This window comes from Marmota monax, unplaced genomic scaffold (genome assembly GCF_021218885.2).
Source record: "Marmota monax isolate L192 unplaced genomic scaffold, Marmota_monax_Labrador192_F-V1.1 WCK01_AAM20220418_F8-fsc00055, whole genome shotgun sequence".
In the NCBI taxonomy this organism is placed as follows: Eukaryota; Metazoa; Chordata; class Mammalia; order Rodentia; family Sciuridae; genus Marmota; species Marmota monax.
The window spans coordinates 10458268-10479180 of NW_026695205.1; the positions used below are offsets into that span (position 1 = coordinate 10458268).

The following is a 20913-nucleotide window of genomic DNA, read 5'->3' on the forward strand; positions in this document are numbered from 1 at the left end:
GCGCAGCCAGCCAGCTCTCGGCCAATCAGAGCGCAGCGCGCAGCCGCACTGGCCCGAGGAGGGAAAAAACAGCCTGAAACCGGAAGATTCCACCGCATGCTGCCTGGTGTGGGGAGGGCCAACGTCACACATGTGAACTGTTCTAATTGGCCAGGAGGGATTGGGGCGGAGCATTGTCACGTGGTAGGGTTGCCGCATTTTCCGTACATTGTTGCGTACCAGGTGTGCAAGTAGGTAGAGAATAAGTACTGGTGGGCGCTTTGGGTTCCTTGGTGTTTTACAACTGCAAGTGATGATTATTTGCTGAGAATTGTGAGAGGCATTCGGTGGGGACAGAGTGAGGAACGCCACAAATAAGGTCCTTCCCGCAAGAAGTTTACTGGATGATGAAACAAGTGAAGCAACAAAGAAACATTTTTTGCATTTAAAAATGTGATAAGGAAACACAGCAAGAGGCTGAGATTTAAACTAAGTCTTTGAATAAATTTTTAGGTTTCTTATGAAGGTATGGCTCAGTTTTTGTCAGTTTTATTAATAGGTCACAATACTTTTGGAGCTATTATGAAAGATTTCTTTTTTTTTTTCTCTTTGTTTATTGGTTACTGCTGATGTGTAGAGAAGTATTGATTTCAGTGTTGATCCTGTGTATTTAGTCATACTGAACTGTCTGCACTGGTTCAAATACTGCCAGTGGATTCTCTTGAATTTCCTAGTTAGATATATTTCCCAGAGTAAATGCTTTCTTTCTTCATCTTATTAAGTGTGTGTATGAGTACTATATGTATATATGTATCTTAAATAAACAATTGAAATTTCATTACATGCTTTCTCTACATTTTTCATATAACCATACAGTTATATCTTCCAGTTTGTTAACATAATGAATAATACTGCTAGTTTTTTCTAATGTTAAAGCATCCTATCATTGTTAGCATGAACTCCTCTCAATTATGAGGCATTGCTAAAATTTTAAAAACCATACCTAATATAGAATTTTTATTTCTTTAACTATAGTGATACCAAATTACAGATTTTGTGGTGTTGACCTTAACAAACGTTGAGCGTTCAGCATTGTCATAGCCTCACAAAATGAACTACTATTTTTTTCTTCTTTCAGATTTGAAAATGGATGGTAATTACCTATTTCTTGACAGTTTGGTAGAAGTTATTAGTAAAACTCTCTAATCATAGTGCATCTCTGGAGGGTGGGATTGTGGCTGACCTTTGACTACCATCTCAGTATAGTTTATTAGTTTTTTTCAGTTTTTCTAGTTTTCCTCTGCCAGTTTTTGTAATTTTCTTAGAAAATTGTTGTGATAATCAGCTTTTCGTTACTGTGACCAAAATACCTGACAAGAAAAACTTAGAAGAAAAGTTTATTTGGGGCTCAGAATTTGACACCATTCAGCCCCTGGTCAGCTGGCCCCATTTCTCTGGGCCTGAGGAAAGGCAGAGCATCATGGCAGAAGGGCAGTCACAGAAAAACGTTCAGCTTATGGCAGCCATGAAGACTGGAGTGGAGAGAGTGAGGAAGAGGCTATAGTCCCCAAGGACAAGATCCCAGTGACCTGCTTTCTCCAGGCATGCCTCGTCTGCCTGTAGTTATTATCTGGTAGCCTATTCAAATTATTAACCATAAAGTGGATTAATCCATTGATGAGGTTATAGTTCTCAAAATCCAATCATTTTCTAAAAGCCCCACCTCTGAACCTTGCTGCACTGGGGTCCATGGTTGGAACATGAGCTTTCGGGAAATAGTCCAGATCCAAATTGTAACAATTATCTATTACATTTGGATTTTCAAGTATTGAAAATTTGGAAAGGGGATGAAGCAACTGAAACTTTCATACTTTATTGCTGGGACAGATGCTTGACAGTTTCTTACATTTATCAGAGGAGCCAGCAATTCCACTTTTTTAGAAGGAATGAAACTATAGTCATACAAAGCTTATAGATAATTTTTATAGCCTCTCTATTCATAAGAACCCCAAGCCAGAAAATCCAAATGTTCGTCAACAGGTGAATTAATAAGTTACAGTCTACTGACAGATGTCTACTAAGTATATGTCTACTCAGAAATGAAAAGGAATGAACTAGCACTGATACTCATCAGCATAGATGTGTTTTGAAATTTTGTTGAGTAAAAGAAGGTATACATAAAAGGGTACATATTATATGATATAAAAACGTGGAAAATCCAGATATGGTTCATGCCTGTAGTCCCAGCAACTTGGGAGGCCAAGGCAGGAGGAGCCCAAGTCCAGCCTGGGCCACTTAGTGAGACCCTGTCTCAAGATTAAAACATTAAAAAGGCTGGTGACAAAGCTCAGGAGTAGAGCACCCAGGTTCAATCCCCAGAATCATCATCATCATAAAATAAGCCTCAAGAAAAGGTGAAACCATAGTATAGACGTGATATCAGCCACAACCTGGGTCCAGGAGGCCAGGGAAAGAGGTTGACACTGGAAACCTAGGTTGGCAGAAATATTTCATGCTGTGTAGTTGTAAGTAGTACATGTCAAAATTCATCTAACCATACACTGAATGTGTGCATTTTATTGCATGTACTTTATAGCTCAAAAGTTGATTTTATAAACAAAAGAAATAAGGAAGGTGATATTTGCTTGTAATTTAAAACAAATGTTTACAGTACTATTGTCCCTTTCCTTCTCATTCCTAATATTATGGGTGTCTTTTAAGTTTTTTCTTAGTACTGCCCAAACTAATTTTTTTTAGAAAAAAATTTTATAACTTTATTTTTGCATTACAATTCTTAATACACCACTAAACCATACCTTTATTTTATATTTATTTATTTTAATGTGGTGCTCAGGGTCAAACCCAGTACCTACACGTGCTTGGCAAGTGCTCTACCCCAGTTGAGCTACAACCCAAGCCCTCCAAACGTTATCTTACGGATGGCTTTAAAAATCTGTTTGGGTTTTACTGTCAGCGTCACGGTTTTCCTTTCCACTTTTGAGCTTATTACTCTCTGTCTCTACTCACCTCAGGCTGTTTTGAAATTCTTTTCTAGTTTTTTGAATAAAAAGTGTATCCATTCTTTTCAATGTCTACACTATGTGTGTGGCTTATTTTCTCTCTTTTACACTAGTTGGATCAATCAGTTTTTCTCCACTTTCTCTTCCACTGGTTCTGAAGTTCACATCTTATTGCTCTTCATTCTTTCCTTACCCATTACGTTTTAAGGTTCTTGTTTTAAAACATACACTCTCATATAGGTATCCATACTCCCCGTTCCCAAGCAGGCAAGAAGCTTAGAAAATTAATACTTCTCCCTCTCCATCTCCTCTTCTACTGCTCCCCCATCCTGCTGTCCCTGTCATGCCTTGTCAATGTCATCCAAGATTTTAGTTTTAGGTTTGTTTGGTTTTAGGTTTTTAATAATACCAATATTGAGACATAACTGAAGGATAACCAACTGAGTATATTGAAAGTGTTGTTGTTGGAGTTTGATGATACATGTATACATGTGTACACCTGGAACTGTTACTGCCATCGAGATAATAAACATGTCCATCTCCCAAGTTCCCTCGCCACCCCTGCGTTGCTTGAGGCTGCCCACAGTTCACAATGATGTTCATTTTCCTTTAGGCTTTTCTTTTGTTTATATACTTTCCTTATATTTCCTTCTATGTCTAATCTGCTATTAACACCATCCAGTGTATTTTCTCATCAGATTGTTTATAGTTTTCATCATTAAAAGTTAACTGAACCACATATATATATACACACATATAGTTATTATAATCATATTAAACCTTATAACTACACATGATCTTAGCCAAAAGGCCGAGAAGCGATCAACAAATGGGCCAAGGACCTGAACAGACACTTCTCAGAGGAGGACATACAGTCAATCAACAAGTACATGAAAAAATGCTCACCATCTCTAGCTGTCAGAGAAATGCAAATCAAAACCACCCTAAGATACCATCTCACTCCAGTAAGATTGGCAGCCATTATGAAGTCAAACAACAACAAGTGCTGGCGAGGATGTGGGGAAAAGGGTACACTTGTACATTGCTGGTGGGACTGCAAATTGGTGCGGCCAATTTGGAAAGCAGTATGGAGATTTCTTGGAAAGCTGGGAATGGAGCCACCATTTGACCCAGCTATTCCCCTTCTCCGTCTATTCCCTAAAGACCTAAAAAGAGCATGCTACAGGGACACTGCTACATCGATGTTCATAGCAGCACAATTCACAATAGCAAGACTGTGGAACCAACCTAGATGCCCTTCAATAGATGAATGGATAAAAAAAATGTGGCATTTATACACAATGGAGTATTACTCTGCATTAAAAAATGACAAAATCATAGAATTTACAGGGAAATGGATGGCATTAGAGCAGATTATGCTAAGTGAAGCTAGCCAATCCCTAAAAAACAAATGCCAAATGTCTTCTTTGATATAAGGAGAGTAACTAAGAACAGAGTAGGGTCGAAGAGCATGAGAAGAAGATTAACATTAAACAGGGATGAGAGGTGGGAGGGAAAGGGAGAGAGAAGGGAAATTGCATGGAAATGGAAGGAGACCCTCAGAGTTATACAAAAGTACATACAAGAGGAAGTGAGGGGAAAGGGAAAAATAATACAAGGGGGACAAATGAATGTCGGTAGAGGGGGCAGAGAGAGAAGAGGGGAGGGGAGGGGAGGGGAGGGGAGGGGGGATAGTAGAGGATAGGAAAGGCAGCAGAACACAACAGACACTAGTATGGCAATATGTAAATCAATGGATGTGTAACTGATGTGATTCTGCAATCTGTATATGGGGTAAAAATGGGAGCTCATAACCCACTTGAATCAAAGTGTGAAATATGATATATCAAGAACTATGTAATGTTTTGAACAGCCAACAATAAAAAAATAAAAAAAAATAAATAAAAAATTTCTATATCAAAAAAAAAAAGAAGAAGAAAAAGGCTGGGACTGAGGTTGTAGCTCAGTGGTAGAGTCTTGCCTTGCACATGTGAGGCCCTGGGTTCAATCCTCAGCACCACATATAAATAAATAAATTAAATAAAGGTATTTTGTCCATCTACAACTAAAAAATATTTTTAGAAAGTAGATTTCATGTTGTTCCGGCCGACTTGAAATGAAGGGCAAGCCATGTTAATAAAAAAAAAAAAAAGAAAAAAAAATAAACCTTATAACTATATTCCATGTTAAAAAAGGTAGAAAAGAGAGATAGACCATATTGAGTAGAGAAATGGAAGACAGATAGTAACCTTGAATCATCTTTACTCGTTTATGTCATCTGAGTCATTTCTGGTCTGTCTCTTTCTACTGGCTGACTTTCTTCTTCTGGTCTGCATTGTCTTGCTTCTCTGTGTGCATGTCTGGAAGTATCTGACGGGATGCTACTCTTGTAAACTTTAGCCTTTTAAATGCTGCATATTTCTGTATTCTTATAAATATTCTTGTGCTTTGTTCTGAGTCACAGTTTGGTACTTAGAAACAGTTGAAGACTGTTTTGCTTCTTTTGAAACTTGCTTTTGTGGTTTCTTGTGTGAGATCCGAGCAACCACTAGGACTAATTTCCTCCTCTATTGATACTGCACCCTTCTGAGGACTCCACCTGAGGACTCATGAGTCTGGAGATTTCTCCATTTTGGCCGATGGGAAACAAACTATTTCCAGCCCTGTGTGAATCCAGAGACTGCCCCCCCCCCCCCGCATCCTTTCTCCCAGTCCTTTCCCTGGCACCGTGGTTCCCGCCCACGTCGGCGATGATCAGCATTCAGCTTTAGCTACAGCGAGGAGGGAGTCTCTCCCTTTCTATCTTTCTGGTAGTCTGCCCACACACTCTTGCCACTGTGTCCAACCAGGACACCTGAGCCCATCCCCTCAGCCCCAGGAGTCCCCTGGCTCTGCCCAGGCTGCTCTTCCTGATTCCACATCCTGGGGCTCTCCCCTGGCAGCAACCTGGGACAACCACAGGCTCACCTTGTTTTCCCATCTGCTCCCTGATAGACCCGCTCTGAAAAAATTGTTTCATATGTATTCGACCAGGGTTTTAGTTTCAGGCTGCTGGATAAATCTGTTCCCTGTTACTCCATCTTGATCAAGATAACTCCCTTCTTATTTTAATCTTAAAACAGTATTTAGACTAAACTACTAAATTTTAGATAGGTGGACAAGGGAGACCTCCCTGCAGAGCAGGTGACCTTTAGAACAAGGTAGGATAGAAAGGAATGGAGAGAGGAGCATTCTGAACAGACGGAACAGTATATGTAAAGGCTCAGATGACAAATAGCTGGGTGTGTCCTCGAGGTAGAAGACTGGTGCATGCTGAGGTTGGAGAAATCTAGAGGATTGAGAGTGGCCACTAGGAGTGGTTCAACTACAGCTCTAAATAAAACCGTTGCCATTTAAGGGTTTTATTTTGTGTATTTATCATTTGTTTTTGATTGACAAATTACTACGTACAACATTCTTTGAAATATGTGCCCACTGCAGAATGGCTGAATCGAGCTGATACAAGCATTACATCATGTACTTATTTTCTATGCTGAGAGCACTTGAAACCTACTGTAAGGTTTTTAAAGACATATCAATGTGTGGTTTGCAGTTTAGGAAGATCAGTTTTGTTGTTGAAGAAGGGCTCACAGCAGGATGGATGTGCACAGTGAGACTGTTAGGAGGCTCCCTCAAGAGTCCAGGTGGCAGACGATGGTGACTTAGGACAGAGAAACCACAGTAGATGTGGAGAGGCGAGGGAGAACTCAAAGGGCATCTCGGGGAAAGAGAGAATGAGCTCATAAGAGGAGTGTGTAAGAGAGAGAAAGGAGGGATCCCTAGGTTTGGGTTTGAGTAACTCAATGGCAAGTGATGCTTTTTCTAAGAGGGAGACAGAGGGGGGCAGCTAATGCCAAGGAGGGCCCAAACCTTCTCCATAATTTCTGGTATCTGCTCCTCTCCCTCTTTGGTACAATTCATTTAAAGAAATCTACGTAAACATAATTCTACATAAACAGAACAGCTTTCCCCACTTTCCAACCAAATCAGCTCTCCTATCCAGAAATTACAAAGGCTGGCAGGGTTTGTTGGGGTGTGTGTGGGAGGCTGGGGATGCAGAGTTCCCTGTGGTCATGTTGACTTCTAGAAGTCTACTGTGTATTCAAGTGGAGATGTCAAGTAGGCAGTCAGCCATGTAAGCTGAAGCTCTGGCTGGAGGTGGAATTTGGAAGTAAGCCACATAAAGATGATATTTAAATTCATGGAAATGGATGAGATCACCTAAGGAGAGATTGGAGAGGAGGAAAAGGATCCAGGATGGAGTTCTGAGGAACACTAGCATTTAGAAGTCAAAGAAGGAAGACCAGTAAATGTGAATAAGGGGGGACATTCTAAGAAGTGAGAAGTGCAGGAAACCAAGGAAAGAGAACCGTTCTGGCAGGAAGGCTCTCAGTTATTCAGTGTCTATTTAGTAAGAGCCTACTGAATACTAGGCTACCTTAAGCACAATAATAGGTGGATAGAAGACAGCTTCTAATGAGGAAACCAGACAATAAAGAAATACACAGTCATACCCCTACCAAGACGTCAGGTCATCTTATAGCACAAGTTGAGTAAGGAAAACTAATGCAGGATAAGGGAATAGCAACGGAGGGACTGTGCAGTTTTAGGGTGGTCAGAAAAGACAGTCTATGAGGAAATGAAATCTGAGCAAAGACTGGAATGAGGAGGCAAACCATGAAGATATGGGAGGAAGAGCATTCAGACAGGGGACAGCAAGTCCAGAGCTCTGAGGTGGGAGCACACAGGCACGTTCAGCGAGGCGAGCGACCGGGGTAAATGGGTAGGGTGAAGGTAGAGAGGCTATTAGGGAGGGAGTGGGGGCCAAGTCCTATAGGGCTTACAAGACCACCATAAGGACTTAGAGTTTACCTACATGGGGTGAAGCCACTGGAGGCTTGGACGGCTTCCACTTTTTTTTTTTTAACATGAAGTGTAAGGTGTAATTTCTAGCCAAATGTTATGAAAATCCCCCGAGAAAACCAGTGTGTTCATGTAAAATATGTCCTAGTTTTTTCCTGATGCTGGTTTGAGTTAAGCTCCTGACGTTGTTCACTGTGGGTCCTCCCTCCATCCTGTGATGATGGTGGCGCTGATGAGAGGATACATGCATTACAAGGTACTGTGTTGGATTCTTTGCTAAAGGCTCCTGGAGGGTCATTTCATCTCCTCCTCATGCAACCCCATGAAACGGATTCTGTGATTTTGCCGGTTTGCAAAGGGGAAACTGAGGCCACACCACACATGAGTGACCTTGAGCTCTAAGCACTCCCTGCTTCAACATTCATACACCAATCTGATCCTTACGGATGCTCTTTTTACTACCAAATGCTGTGCCAAAGCAGAGGGGAATCTCCAACTACCTTCTAGACACTGCCTGAACACACCGCTGTGCTCTGCAGTGTGGAGGATCCTCCTGCTTGCTCAGGCTATACATGCAACTCTTGTCGGGTCGTGTGGATTCTGCCTGTTGTCTCCCTGTGGAGTCTGTTGGTTCTTCCTTGTGCTGTCCCATAGTGTAGTTCTATGCTTGGCCCTTCTAGGGATCTGGTAAGAAACTTTCCCAGGGGAGTGGCCTCTGTTGGTTTCTCTTCCAACTCCTGCTACACTCTGCAGCCAGATAAACTGCCCAAATACAGGTCTGATGTTCTTCTGCTTAGAAATTCTCATGAGGGTGTTCTTTGCCTGTGGAGTTAAGTCCACACCTGGTGGCTTGGTCTCCCCTGTCGGTCCCCAGCCTACCTGCCCAGCTCATTACTGGCTCTGCGCTTTGTGGACCCAAGCTCCAGGCAGCAGGTCCTGCTGTCACTTGCCTGTTCCTTGCACCTCTGTAGGACCTCCTTGTCCCTTTCTCAGGGTCACCTTTACATGAAGATATCTCTGACCAGCACTATTGATGGATAATTGATCCCTCTCCATCTCTTGTTTCTACATTATATCTGGTACATGTCCTACCAGACCCTGTCACACATCATATTGAAAGACCTCGTGTTTGCCCTTCCCCATGCGTATGGATACAACTTGATTATTAGCTCTTTGAGGTAGGAGGATGTAGTTCATTCACCTTTGAATGCCTATCTTGAATTTCTAGATATAATGGACACTTTTGTGTGTGGAAAATGGATGAACTTAGGCAACAGAAAGATGAGGAAAAGGAAGGTGAATAACCTGGAATAGTTTGTAATTAAAGAAATTTATGATGATTCTCTCCATGTGTAGGGCACCCCGAATTGGGGGAGGGGTACTGCACCAACACGTGTGAGAGAGTCCCCCCTCACAACTCCAGCACGGTCCCTTGGACCTAGAGCCCTGCTTGCCCATTGGAATCAGAATTGCTCTGCTGCTCATTTGGGGGGCCATGAATGCTATTCAGGTCTCCAGAAGATGCTCACATCTAAACAAAAACAGAAGCAAAGGGAAAAAGAGGGCTCCTAAAGGAAGCAGCCTTACTTCAATCTTTGGCTCAAATTACAAAGAGATTACAGTTGGAACTCTCCCTTGGTAAGGGCTCCCAGGCCCCGATGCTCACAATTAACCTGATTAACTGAGCACAATTGAAACATCAGGAGAGCGGGTGTACATTTGGGGGCTTTTTGGGTGGCTGAAAATACAGACCTGACAAACACCTGTCCCCCTTCTCTCCTTCCTCCGGGGTCGTCCTAGAGACTCAGTCAATTTTGGCAGAAGCCTATCTTCTGACCAGCAAGTTTTTTTTACATTGTAGAAATGAACTTAGGCAACAGAACATAGTACAGTACATAGAAATCATAGAGAAGAAAATGTAAATTGGTGACGGTCTTACCCAGAGATGGCTATTGTGACTCTTTTATTGTTTCCTTTGTCTCTTTTAAGTGCACTTTTTGACATTTGAGTCCATACTGTAAGTATCCTTTTATGTTTTACTCTTTTTTTCTTCACACTATCCTTTGATGGACTCTTGGGGAAAGCATTGGGGAGAGCTGATGCAGGGGAGGCTATCCCACTGCTGGGGGGGGGGGCATCTGGCCTCAGGATGGAACACAGAAGTACCCAGCCCAGCACCCACCCAGCATCCAGCCCTGCTGCAGTTGGACTGAAGCCTGAGGCAGCCGGCTCTTGGATTAGATCTGCCGCAAGTCGACTTCTCAGCATGTTCTCTAGTCTTTTGCTTATTATATACTCACCACTGTTCTTGCCAGTTCATATTTTGGGGATGGGGTGGCATCATGCACTTTATATTTGCTTTTTTAAAAAAACGAAACAATTTTTTCCTCAACATGAAAGGGCTTCCAGATTAAAAAATGTTTCCATTTTCATCATAGAGCCTCCATTTTTAAAATTTCTTTTGTTTAATTTAGTTTTTTTAACCTTATAATTGAGGATGGTTTTGAAGGTTTGGGGGATGGGAAGGCAGCACAAGGAAGGAGAAATGAACCCAACTTAGATGAGAAGCATGGCATCTGTTCTTGAGGCACACTGCCTGTATTCCTCCTGGAACACAAGATCGGAGAGGAGCAGTGGAAATGTGATTCTATGCGTGTGCTTTATAAAGACCTGTGTTAGCAGGATTCGTGTGCGTGCACGCCTGTGTCTGCAAGAAGACTGTGTTTTAAAGGATTCGGTGGCATTGTATTTATAACTATGTGGTTGCTACCAGCTACCAGCATGTCTCCTTGCACTGGTTCACTTCCCTTTTCCTGTGTCCCAATTCTGTTCTAAAATGTACAGTTTTGAGGGAGCAGCCTGTTAGCCCACCTGCCTCCCCACCAAACACAACCCTAGCTGTGGCTTCATGGGAATTCTGGTCTGGTCCCACATAGGACTTGTTCTGACATGTTGGTTTCCAGTTGCAGGAGAAAGTGTCAAGATGAGCCACTCTCTATTTAGGGGCAAGGACAAATGGACAACTGGAGCTTAGCCAGAGGGTAGGTACATTTGAAAACATTAACTCCACAGCTTCCCAAGAGGTTAGGCATTGCTTCTTAAACATTAATGTGCATCAAAAGCACTTGGGGAAGGCAGATTTCCAGGCCTGCCTGGCATATCAGATCTCATCAGTTATAGTAAAGCCTGGGAATTTGACTTCTAAGTGGGCCTGATAATGTGATTCTGGTGTTGGAAATTCAAAAACCACACTTGGAAGAACACGGGATTCTGGGTGTCACACTCTACTACCCTCCATCGATATGGCAAAATAATATGCCCCATTCTCCTCCCAGCTCCCTACCTTAGGCTGCATGCTTTGAATCAGTAGGTATACCCTTAAACCCTTAAAGCTTGTTACCTCCATCATTTTGGTAATAATGTGCATTTGGGAGGGGCACACACTAATTTAGGGGATGACCTGCAGCCCCACTCATGCAGGAAGACTCAGGATAGACCACCTGTAGCTCTTTGGGTATAAAGTGGGCATGCAGGATGCTACGCCGACTTCCAGCTCCTGGGATGGTAGACCAGGTGCCTGTCTTCTGTGATTCCCTCTGGCTGAGCTCTTCAGCACACTGCTTGCCTTCCCTGGAAGTGTGCACAGGCATGTACTCTGAGCACACATGCAAAGCTCACTTCTGTGGGCCTTCACTTTCCACTTCACCAGCACATCCTGGGTCTCTTCACTCAGTCCATTTCCCGTTTTCACCTGTAGAAACTTGTTTTTGTGTCCAAATTGTGTATAAAAATGCCATTGTTAAGTGTGCTCAGATACTGAACATTATTCAAACGCTTTGGCATACCAGGTATGCACATACATATAGCAGCAAATGGCAGAACATAATACAAACACTGCCTCATCTCAAACCTCTGGTGTCCTCAAACCCTTTTATGGTGCAGACTCGATCACTTTGGAGTCGGATGACCTAAGTGCAAATGCGAGTGCTGTCTTTTACTAGCTACCTGACCTCAGAGGAGTTACTTATACTCACAAGGCCTAAGTGTCCGTATTAGGATTAAATGAGAAATATTGTAGAACATGGAGATTCTATGCCTAGAATCTAATAAGAAACTCACAAATGTTAGGTACCTCCTTTGTTTCTATATACTTTTTTTTTTCATCTCACACAGCATGTTATTCAGGTTTCTTAGTGGTGTGCACCAAAAATCATCTTGGCAAAAATAAAACAGACAGGAAGAGAGTTCATGAAAAGATACCAGGAGGCTCCGGCCAGGAAAGCTGGAGATCCAGATGCAGAAGACAGTCTGGAACCCAGAGAGGCTAGCAAAACAGATGGTCACACTGTCCTGCCTCCTGATGACTCGCTCCATATTGCTGTGACCCAGAGGCCAGGCTTGACCTGCCTGGGTCAAGGATCTGCACTCTGGCTGGAGCAATCGGGAGCTGCTCTGGACTTTCAGCTCCTGGAGTTGGACTTGCTCAAAAATGTGAAGGGAGCTCAAAAGCCAGGTAGCCATGGAAGACCCCCACTCAGGGTCTCCTCCTGGTTTCCTATGTGCTCAAGTCACCCCTGCTTTCAGATGTGATTATCCTGAGGTGTGGAGTTAGGAACTCTTCTCAAGCCAGGGCCACTATTTTAGACCTTTCTGTGTTGTCTGCCCATAATGCCCCACACATGACATCTTTCCACTACCAATCCCTGACCATCCCAGATCTTGCCCATTCTGCACATGCAGAATGTGCAAGTGCTATCTCTCCTTATGGTGATCCTCACCCCCTCAAGACCAACTAGCTCCTTCCTTCCTGTTCCCCAGGAAGTTTCCCTGTGTCTCTATGACCACATTTGCTGGATTTTACAATGAATATGTATTATTTTGACCCTAATGGTCTGAATTTCTCCTCTCTTGAACCCAAGATGAGGTTCCCTAAAGGCAGAAGTCTGTCTTATCCTCGGATCCTTAGTTCTTAGCACCTAGGAGAGACGACACATATTTGGTAAGCCAAACATATATTCCTTAGTTCTGTCTCAACACCCTGTGACTCCTTTCCTACACAAGTGACAAATCCATTTTAGAGATGGGAATAATCCAATGAGCATGCCCTGCAAAACATACTGGACAGATGTCAGTCACAAATGTTTATTTCATTCTAGTTTTGCCTGTTTTCTGTTAAAAGGCCGTATGCTCTTATTCTTTAACAGGGAAAAGTTGTGAGGCGGGATTCCCGCCTACTTTTTTCAATTCTGCCGCGTCTTCTGGTTCCTTGCATTGCCAAAAAGAGAGCCAGACTCAGGGGTGGGGGCCCAGGGAAAGCAAACCTCCTGCCTACCGGACCTGCAGCCTAATATCTGCCAAGTCCCCACAGGTTCCCCACCTCGTCGCCCATGCACAGAAAGCCCGCTGCTGAGTCTCCGGCCCACGTTCTTGCGGGGTTTCCGCTCGCTGTCTCAGCTGGGGGAAACCCGAGGGTCGCTCCTGCTTCCCAGCGCCTCCCCTTCGCGGGCTGTCCGGGTGCCTCTGCGGCTCTGCGCTGACCCCGGGCCGCGGGGGCGGCACGTGATCGGGAAACTTTGGCAGCCGCGCGGCGGGCGGGGAGGCGCGGGCGACGGCCGAGCTCCCCCACGCGGCAGCTCTGGCGGGCGGCGCCCCCGCGCTCGCTGCTGGGCGTGCAGGTCGCCGCGGCTGCAGGGAAGGCGCCGCCGAGCGCCGCGCACAGCCCGCCCGCGGCAGCGCGTGTGTCCGCCGGGCTCTCCGGCGCCACCAGCCCCGCGTCGCAGCCAGCCGGTTCTCCTACGTTCCCAGCCCGGCTCTCCAGCGCGCCCAGCCGGCTTTCCTGCGTGACCACCCCGGCTCTCCTGCGTGGCCATCCCCGCTCTCCTGCGCGCCCAGCCGGCTCTCCTGCGTGGCCATCCCCGCTCTCCTGCGCGCCCAGCCGGCTCTCCTGCGTGGCCATCCCCGCTCTCCTGCGCGCCCAGCCCCGCTCTCCTGCGTGGCCATCCCCGCTCTCCTGCGCGCCCAGCCGGCTCTCCTGCGTGGCCATCCCCGCTCTCCTGCGCGCCCAGCCCGGCTCTCCTGCACCGCCGGTTCTTCGGCGCGAACAGCCCAGCCATCCAGGGACGCCTGTGCCGCCTGTGCCGCACGTCGTCGGACCCCTCATTCCGGCCGCTCTTTACTTTCCCGTGCCTGACCTGCATGGGAAGTTGGGGGAAATGGACAGGGTCGTGCTGGGGTGGATCGCTGTCTTCTGGCTAACAGGTAAGGATCGTTTTCCGCGGAGACGAAGAACTTTACGTGTATTCCCACAGCGGTGCGGTTCTCACCCACCCTGGGCTTCCTCCTTAGTGACCATGTTGAAGCGGCTTAGCGAGCTGGTGGTAGGTGGGGGAGGGGCCGCGTGTGTGTGTGTGTGTGTGTGTGTGTGTGAGAGAGAGAGAGAGAGAGAGTGTGAGTGTGATGGGGGGGCGGGGGAGAAGCCCCACGTTTGACTCATGGGCTCTGGGCTTCTGTTCTTTATGCATTCCTGTCTCCATACCGCAGTTCTTCCTGGTCTTAGCCTGAGTTTGTGATGCCGAATCCTGGGAAAACCCTGGCTGAAAAAATCGAAGGCTCGGAGGAGGCTGGTTCTTTAAAAAGGGATGATTTGGGGGGAGGTGGGGGACGGGTAGGGGAGTGTCTCCCCAATTCCTTTCTTAGAGAAGGAGGAAGACCCAGGGCATTCTCTGTGGCTCCCTGGGCTTCGGGGTTCAAATGAGGAAGATTGGGGAGGACTTGAGGACCCAGGCTTGATTGGTCGTGGAGTCTGGGCCTGGCTCTGTCACTGGTATCATTTGGGGAGTGGTTCCGTGGTAAAAGAAAAAGACCCTTTCTAATAGATGGACTCCTCTCCCCCCCCCCACACACACTCAATAAAGATACTTTGCAGAGAGGTCCTGAGGCCGTGGCCTTCTCCCCATCCATCGCTGGAGTCCCCCTGGATCCTGTGTCCTCTTCTCCTTTTTGTGAACTTTCTTCCCATTCTTCTGGGGCTAGGAAAGGCTCCTGTTGGCAGCTAACAACACTATGTCCTACCCCCAAGGGACAAATAGCCTAGGGAGTGACCAGCCCTAAGAGATTGCCAAAACTGCCCTAATGAGGGGTGGGGTGGCTTGGGCTGGGATTTGTTCAAAACCAAGTGGGGACAGAGTGATAGAGAAAACAGCAAGGTGTCAGAAAGGTGACAAGACAGGGTGGGGACAATGAGGGGCAGAGACGAAAGGGAAAAATAGCGCAAACAGGAAGAAGTTTTGCCCCTCTGAGTTGCCACCAGGTCTGGAAAAGAAAATCACATCACTTGGAAAGGGGAACCAGGTTAAGATAGCCCAGGCGAGCCTGAAGGAGGGTAAAATACATTTAAGAAGAAAGGCAAATGCTCATTTCTCTTGTTGCAGAATGAGATTATTGATTGCCTACAATTTTCTTCTATTTCAAATGAAAGGCCCCTAACATTGCTCTTGTGCCCCTGGGTTTCAGCTGGAGAGGGTACCCTTAGCAGAGCTAGCATCTTATCTTGGCTGCTCTGAGTTCATCCCTCCCACGTTATTCAAATATGAATCATCTCTAATTTCAGGGTTTGGCTGATCCATGCCTCCCCCTCCCCTGGCCTCCCAGCGTTTCCACTGCCACCCTCATGATTCCGCTTCCTTAATTTGTCTCTTCTCAGTTATCATCTTCCAGGTGCGCTTAGACCTGCAGCCTGTACCGGCAACTCCCCGAAGTCAGCCAGGCATCTGGGGAGGGGTCCTGAGCCAGAGGAGCTCTTCCAGACCTGCTCCCGAGATGCACTCTGGGGCTGTGCAGGGGATGGGAGCAGCACATCTGGCCTCTCTAGATGGCTGTCCGTTTCTTGTGGACTCCTTCCAGTGGCAGGGCCCCGAGAAATCTCGTTCAGCTCTCTTGGTTCTAGAAAAGGAGGCCCAGGGAAGCAGCAGGCACCCAGCACAGGGGTCATTGGAACTAGACTGCAGTTTTCCCAGCCGGAACCTCGGCCGGTCCTGTTGGCACTCTCCCCTTCTGCCTTCCTGGGTTGTTGGAGGGGTTTGTTCAATTTGTGCTTGAGGAGGTGATGCCTGTGCCTTCTGCCCTCCGCACCTGGAGAGGCTGCTCCGACCTGGCAGCAGGCAACAGGTTCCTATCAGGCCGCCTCCGCAGTCAGATGGCTGGGGCTGCTTTGCTCTGCAGGGAGGGTTGCTCCTTCCGAGCCAGTGGTCACTCCGGGCACCCTCTCCTCCTTCGCTGGTGTCAGAGGTGCCCAAGGACAAGCTGTCTCTCAGCCTGAGCCAAGGAGAGGAGCTAACAATGGCGGCTGGGGAGGGGGGTCGAGGAGAGAAGAGCAGTGGAGGATGAGTTGGAATCAGACTCATTCCTCACAGAGAAACCATGTGAGGAAAGGTAGAAGATTTTAGTCTAGCCCAATCAATGAATTCTCTCTTGAGGGGGTGGTAGAAAGGGAGGGAGAAAGGAAAAGACGGATTAAAAATGAGACAGAGAGCCAAGAAGAAAGCCACATGGTCCTGCCTCTCCCTCCTTGTCCCCCCCTCCCCCTCCCCGTTCTCTCCCCCTCTCCCTCCCTGTCCCCCCCTCCCCCTCCCCGTTCTCTCCCCCTCTCCCCCACCCCCCGCCCCCCTCCCCCTGCAGGCTGAGCAATTTCCAATCAACCCTTCAGGTTTCCCCTCAGGCTCTAGCAGCTCCTTCCTTCTCTCTCTGCTAAAATTCTGAATTTCTTCCTGCTACATATTTAGCCTCATGATTTCTTATTGTCATTGTGATACTGCTTCCTGCAGTAGATTGATTTTGCTGTTGTTGTTTTGGAAAAACAGAATGCTTACCAGCTGCCATTTGAGCAACAGGTGCCCTCCAGCTACCAGGCTTGAAGGAGGGTTCACTCAGGTCTTTGTCCCCGAATATAGGTGGCATTTCATCGTTCCTGGTAGCAGGGGCTGGGGGAGGGCTGGGGCTTTGCTCTGGGGGCCCATCCGTGTGTTTCCTGGAGACGTTGGCGGGTGTCTGAGATGAAGATCGCCTGCTCTGTCAGCATTTCTGGTGTCAGCCTTGGTGTCATTCATTCATGTGTCCCTCCATTCTGCAAGCTTGTATTAAACTCCGGTGGCTTCTAAGCCCCATGATAGGTGCTGAGAATGAAGCCCCGGAGGACGCAGTCGGTGGCCTCGAGCGAGGGTTGTAACCTAGTGTTCAGGCATTTTGTTATGGTGGTTGATGGTCCCTGAGGAGCGCCACCTCAGTGCTGCAGGCCAGCATCGGGGAGGCACAGCGAGGCCACACTAGGGGTTCCTGCCCAGATCAGCTCTCAGAGGAGGTGATGGTGAGTGAGGACTTTTCCTCAGGCAAAGTTAGTGGGCTATTCCCACATCCTGGTCATTGTGCTGGAATTAACAAGATAGACAGGACACGGCCACTGCCTTCTAGGAGCCCAGCATGTGGTGCAGGTAAGGGTTATACAATTGTGGACACTCAGTTATGGAGTGATAGTGTTGTGGGAAAGCAGCAATTGAGACCTGCACTAAGTACTGTGGGTGCCTAAGGGGCTCCTAACCCAGCTGCAGGGGAAGGAGGTATTGGGTAGTGGTCATTTCCTGGTCCCATTTGCACTCGGGTGGTGGCCTGGTGATGGTGAGGACTGGTTTGAGTGTGAAGACAGAGTGGTGTGGAGATGGAAGTGTTGCTTTTGGAGACTTCTGACACCAACTTCCATGCCTTCCTGGCCTACCCGGTATCCCTTCCAATTTCTCTCCCTCCCGTATTCTGCTTTCCTCCACAGAAGTGACCTGTTCATACCAGGACATCTTCCTTTGATGCTTTTAGCACAGCCATCCTCATGCCCACCATCCCCCAAGTGACGTTTCTCGCTGGGTTCGGAGGAGGTTGTCTCAGTGTCACTCCCTACAATTTGGACATGTGCTTTGGAAGGGTGGTGACCTCATCCTGATTGAGGACTGCAGTAGCAGTCTAGGTGAGGTGCTGTTAGTGCTGTGCTCAGTCTTAGTGCCATACTTAGGGCTTGGTTAGTGGAGAGATCCCTTGCATGGGAGATGTGGATTAGATTCTAGTCCCAGCTCCTCCTTAAGCCACAGTAGGTTTGTATCTTGGTCTTGAAATGTGAAGAATGAGGTGTTTTTCGAGGTTACTTTTACCTCTAAGATTCTAGATTCTGAACTTTTCTCCCTTTAGTTTAGACTGGAAATCAGAGCTTGAGTGACAGGCCCATTCTTCCTTTCCAGGGCAGAGCCATCAGGGGGCCTCCGCTTTCTTCAGCCTTTTCAGTCCAGTGAACAACTGGAATGAAAAACACCAGCTAGGAAAGGAGCCGCTCACTCGTTAGGCCTTTCAGAACAGATGGAGTCGCTCCCAGTGCTCGGTGGACAGGAGAGCGTCCTCTCGGAACAATGAAGTGTGGTCCTGTGGGGGCTGGGGAAGTAAGACAGATAGGACGACTGCTTGTCCAGCCAGCACGGACCTAGAGTGTCCCAGTCTCGTTTCGTTGAGGTAGGGTCTTGCTGTGTTGTCCAGGCTGGTTCTGAACTTGTGCGCTCCAGCCATGCCCCTGCCTTGGCTTCCCAAGTAACTGGGACTTCAGGTGTGCACACCGTGCCCAGCTCCAGTCTCAGATTTTTGCTCCAGGGCTCACTTACCTCTTCACTCCTTCCAACTTCTTTCCTCCAAGCAGGAATATAAAGGAAGATGACGTGGTGGTGGGTTGTTCTTATTTACCAGCTGTAATGTGTCTCTCTGTGTTAGGTGATGTTCCTGCGCCTTATCCCATTTGATCCTTCAAAGTGAGGCGGGCACTGCCTACTTACACCACAAAGACAGAGGCTCAGAGGAAATAAGTGACTCGTCCAAGCTCATGGTATCTTGCTGATTAAAGGCACAACACAGTGTCGTGGACTTAATGTGACCTGGTTGTTTTTAGTGTTTGAATCCAAGAGAAAACATATTTTCTGGTGGAAGTGGATCAATCTAGAAGTCTTGATTTAAGAGAACATCTACAATATCTATTATGGTACGTGGGGTCCTAAGGCTTAGAGTTGGTAGAAGTCAGGGGAGTAGAGCAGGGGAGAGTGAGGCAGGATGGCGGGTCATCTCCCCCAGATGAGTGCTGGGTGCACGGGAAAGGGGCAAGTGAATGGGCAGTGCTCCAGCAAGGCACAGGAGGGCAGGCTGTGCTGCTGGCCACCTGGGACCAGGCTGGTGCTGTGCACCCAGGAGCCACACAGGGTATGGCTGCTGCATATGTGCGCTTAAAGTCTTAGTCTTTGAGACCATTTTTGGCTCTCTGAAAATGAAAGAAGGTATTTTGGATGACTAGAGCTCTTTATGGGCCAAGAAACGAGGAGGAGCTCAGAAGAACATGCTGCTTCCTCTGTTCCCTTCCAGCATCTGGAGCCCTGCAGCAAGCAGCACTCTGAGTTGGGGGCAGGACCCCTTTCCAGGCCTTTGCACCCAGAGGCAGACTCAGAGGCAGTGAAGGGAGGAAGGAGGCTCTAAGTGGCTTGGGTTGAATGATACCTTGATATAATTTTCTTTGGCTTTAAAATAGAAAGCTAACCTACTTATCATGTCGTTGTGATAATTAAAATGAGAGTGTGTAAAACTCCTAGCACGATGTTAGACACACAGTAGGCCCTCAGTACTTATGAACCTAGATGAGGCACATTAATCAGCATTTTGACACAGGATCAAGCAACTCCAAAATCTCAAAAGCTCACAGCCCCCTGTACTTGTTCTTGCTCGTGTTGCGGGAGAGCTGCAGTCCACTGCGGGCAGCTGTGGGTTGGCGAGGCTTGGTGGAGTTGGCTCAGTTCCAGCTGTCTTGTTCTAAGACCCTGGATACAGGACAGCCGCTACCCGGGCATGTTGCTCTCCTGGTGGAGGGCAGATGCTTAGGAGTGTAGGCTGGTGCAGAGCCGAGCCACACACGTGCCTCTGAAGTGACTGCCTGGTGGCTCCTATGGCACATCTGCTCCCGTTCCACTGGGCAGAACAAGTCATGTGGCTGAGCACAGTCTATGGAGTGGCAAGGGTGTTCTGCCCACAGAGACCAGTGCCAGCGTGTCAAACAGTCCAGTACTTCCTTTGCCCCAGAGTCTTTAGAATCCTGCAGAAGGAGCTTGTTATTGATGGAGGACATAGAGGATTAAGCAGGACATTCTCAGGCCAGGGGACATGATTCTGTGGGGCCGCTGTGGTTTCAGTAAGAGCAACTCCTGAAGAGTAAGTAGGTGTGAGCCGGGAATGACTAGGAGGGAAGGGAGATCCGCAGAGGGCACAGAAGGCGCAGGAGCCAAGAGTCAAGGACATGGTGCCTTCTGGAAACTAAGTAGGGTGGAAGCAGTGAGTGTGGCAGGAGGAAAGGCTGAGCAGCTCCTTCGTGCTCCTGGAGGCTGCAGGAGAGCCAGAGCCAGGGAGTGCTGCAGGCAAACGTGCGTTTTAGGAATGTTGCGGACCCTGGAGCAGAGAGTGCATTGCATGTGGGCGGGACTTGCAGCAGAAGCCAAGTAAGAGACCCTGGCAGAAAGCAAGGCAGGGTGCGTGGGACCCTGAGCCCTGGCCGTGCAGCGGGGATGAGAGGAGGGGAGGTGACGGAGAGGGAGGAGGCAGGACTGGCTGGTTATGTGGTGGTTGAAGGGGAAGAAGGGTCAAAGATACCTCCAGTTTCTGGCTTAGGATTTCTGGGGCTCCCACTTGTGGGCATGAGTAATTCGAGAGAACATCCCAGGGAGGGAGATGAAGGCCTCCCTCCTCTGCACCTCCATCCCTCCTTTCCTGCCTCCCTCCTTGCCTTTGCTCCTCATTTCCTTTCTTTCTCTTCATTATAGTCCAAGCTCTGTAGCGAAGAGACCCTACAGTACAGTGAATCACACAGAATACTTGATTTCTCTCTCGGTTCCCATCCGTGGGGACAAGTCCTCCATGCCCACTGTGTGGCACCCCGGACTGCTCTGGTCACAGGCAC

At 47.4% G+C, this 20913-nt stretch overlaps 1 protein-coding gene across 1 annotated transcript in view; it reads left to right on the top strand.

Annotated features, from left to right (window-relative positions):
* Positions 1-12149: 12149 nt before the first annotated feature.
* The window catches only part of Ildr2 (immunoglobulin like domain containing receptor 2), a 58123-nt gene continuing 49359 nt past the window's right edge, over positions 12150-20913 (top strand). Inside the window, exons 1-2 of the mRNA XM_058574404.1 lie at positions 12150-12414; positions 13482-14159. Coding sequence (XP_058430387.1) covers positions 12150-12414; positions 13482-14159 — 943 coding nt within the window. The remainder of the gene's footprint in view (positions 12415-13481; positions 14160-20913) is intronic.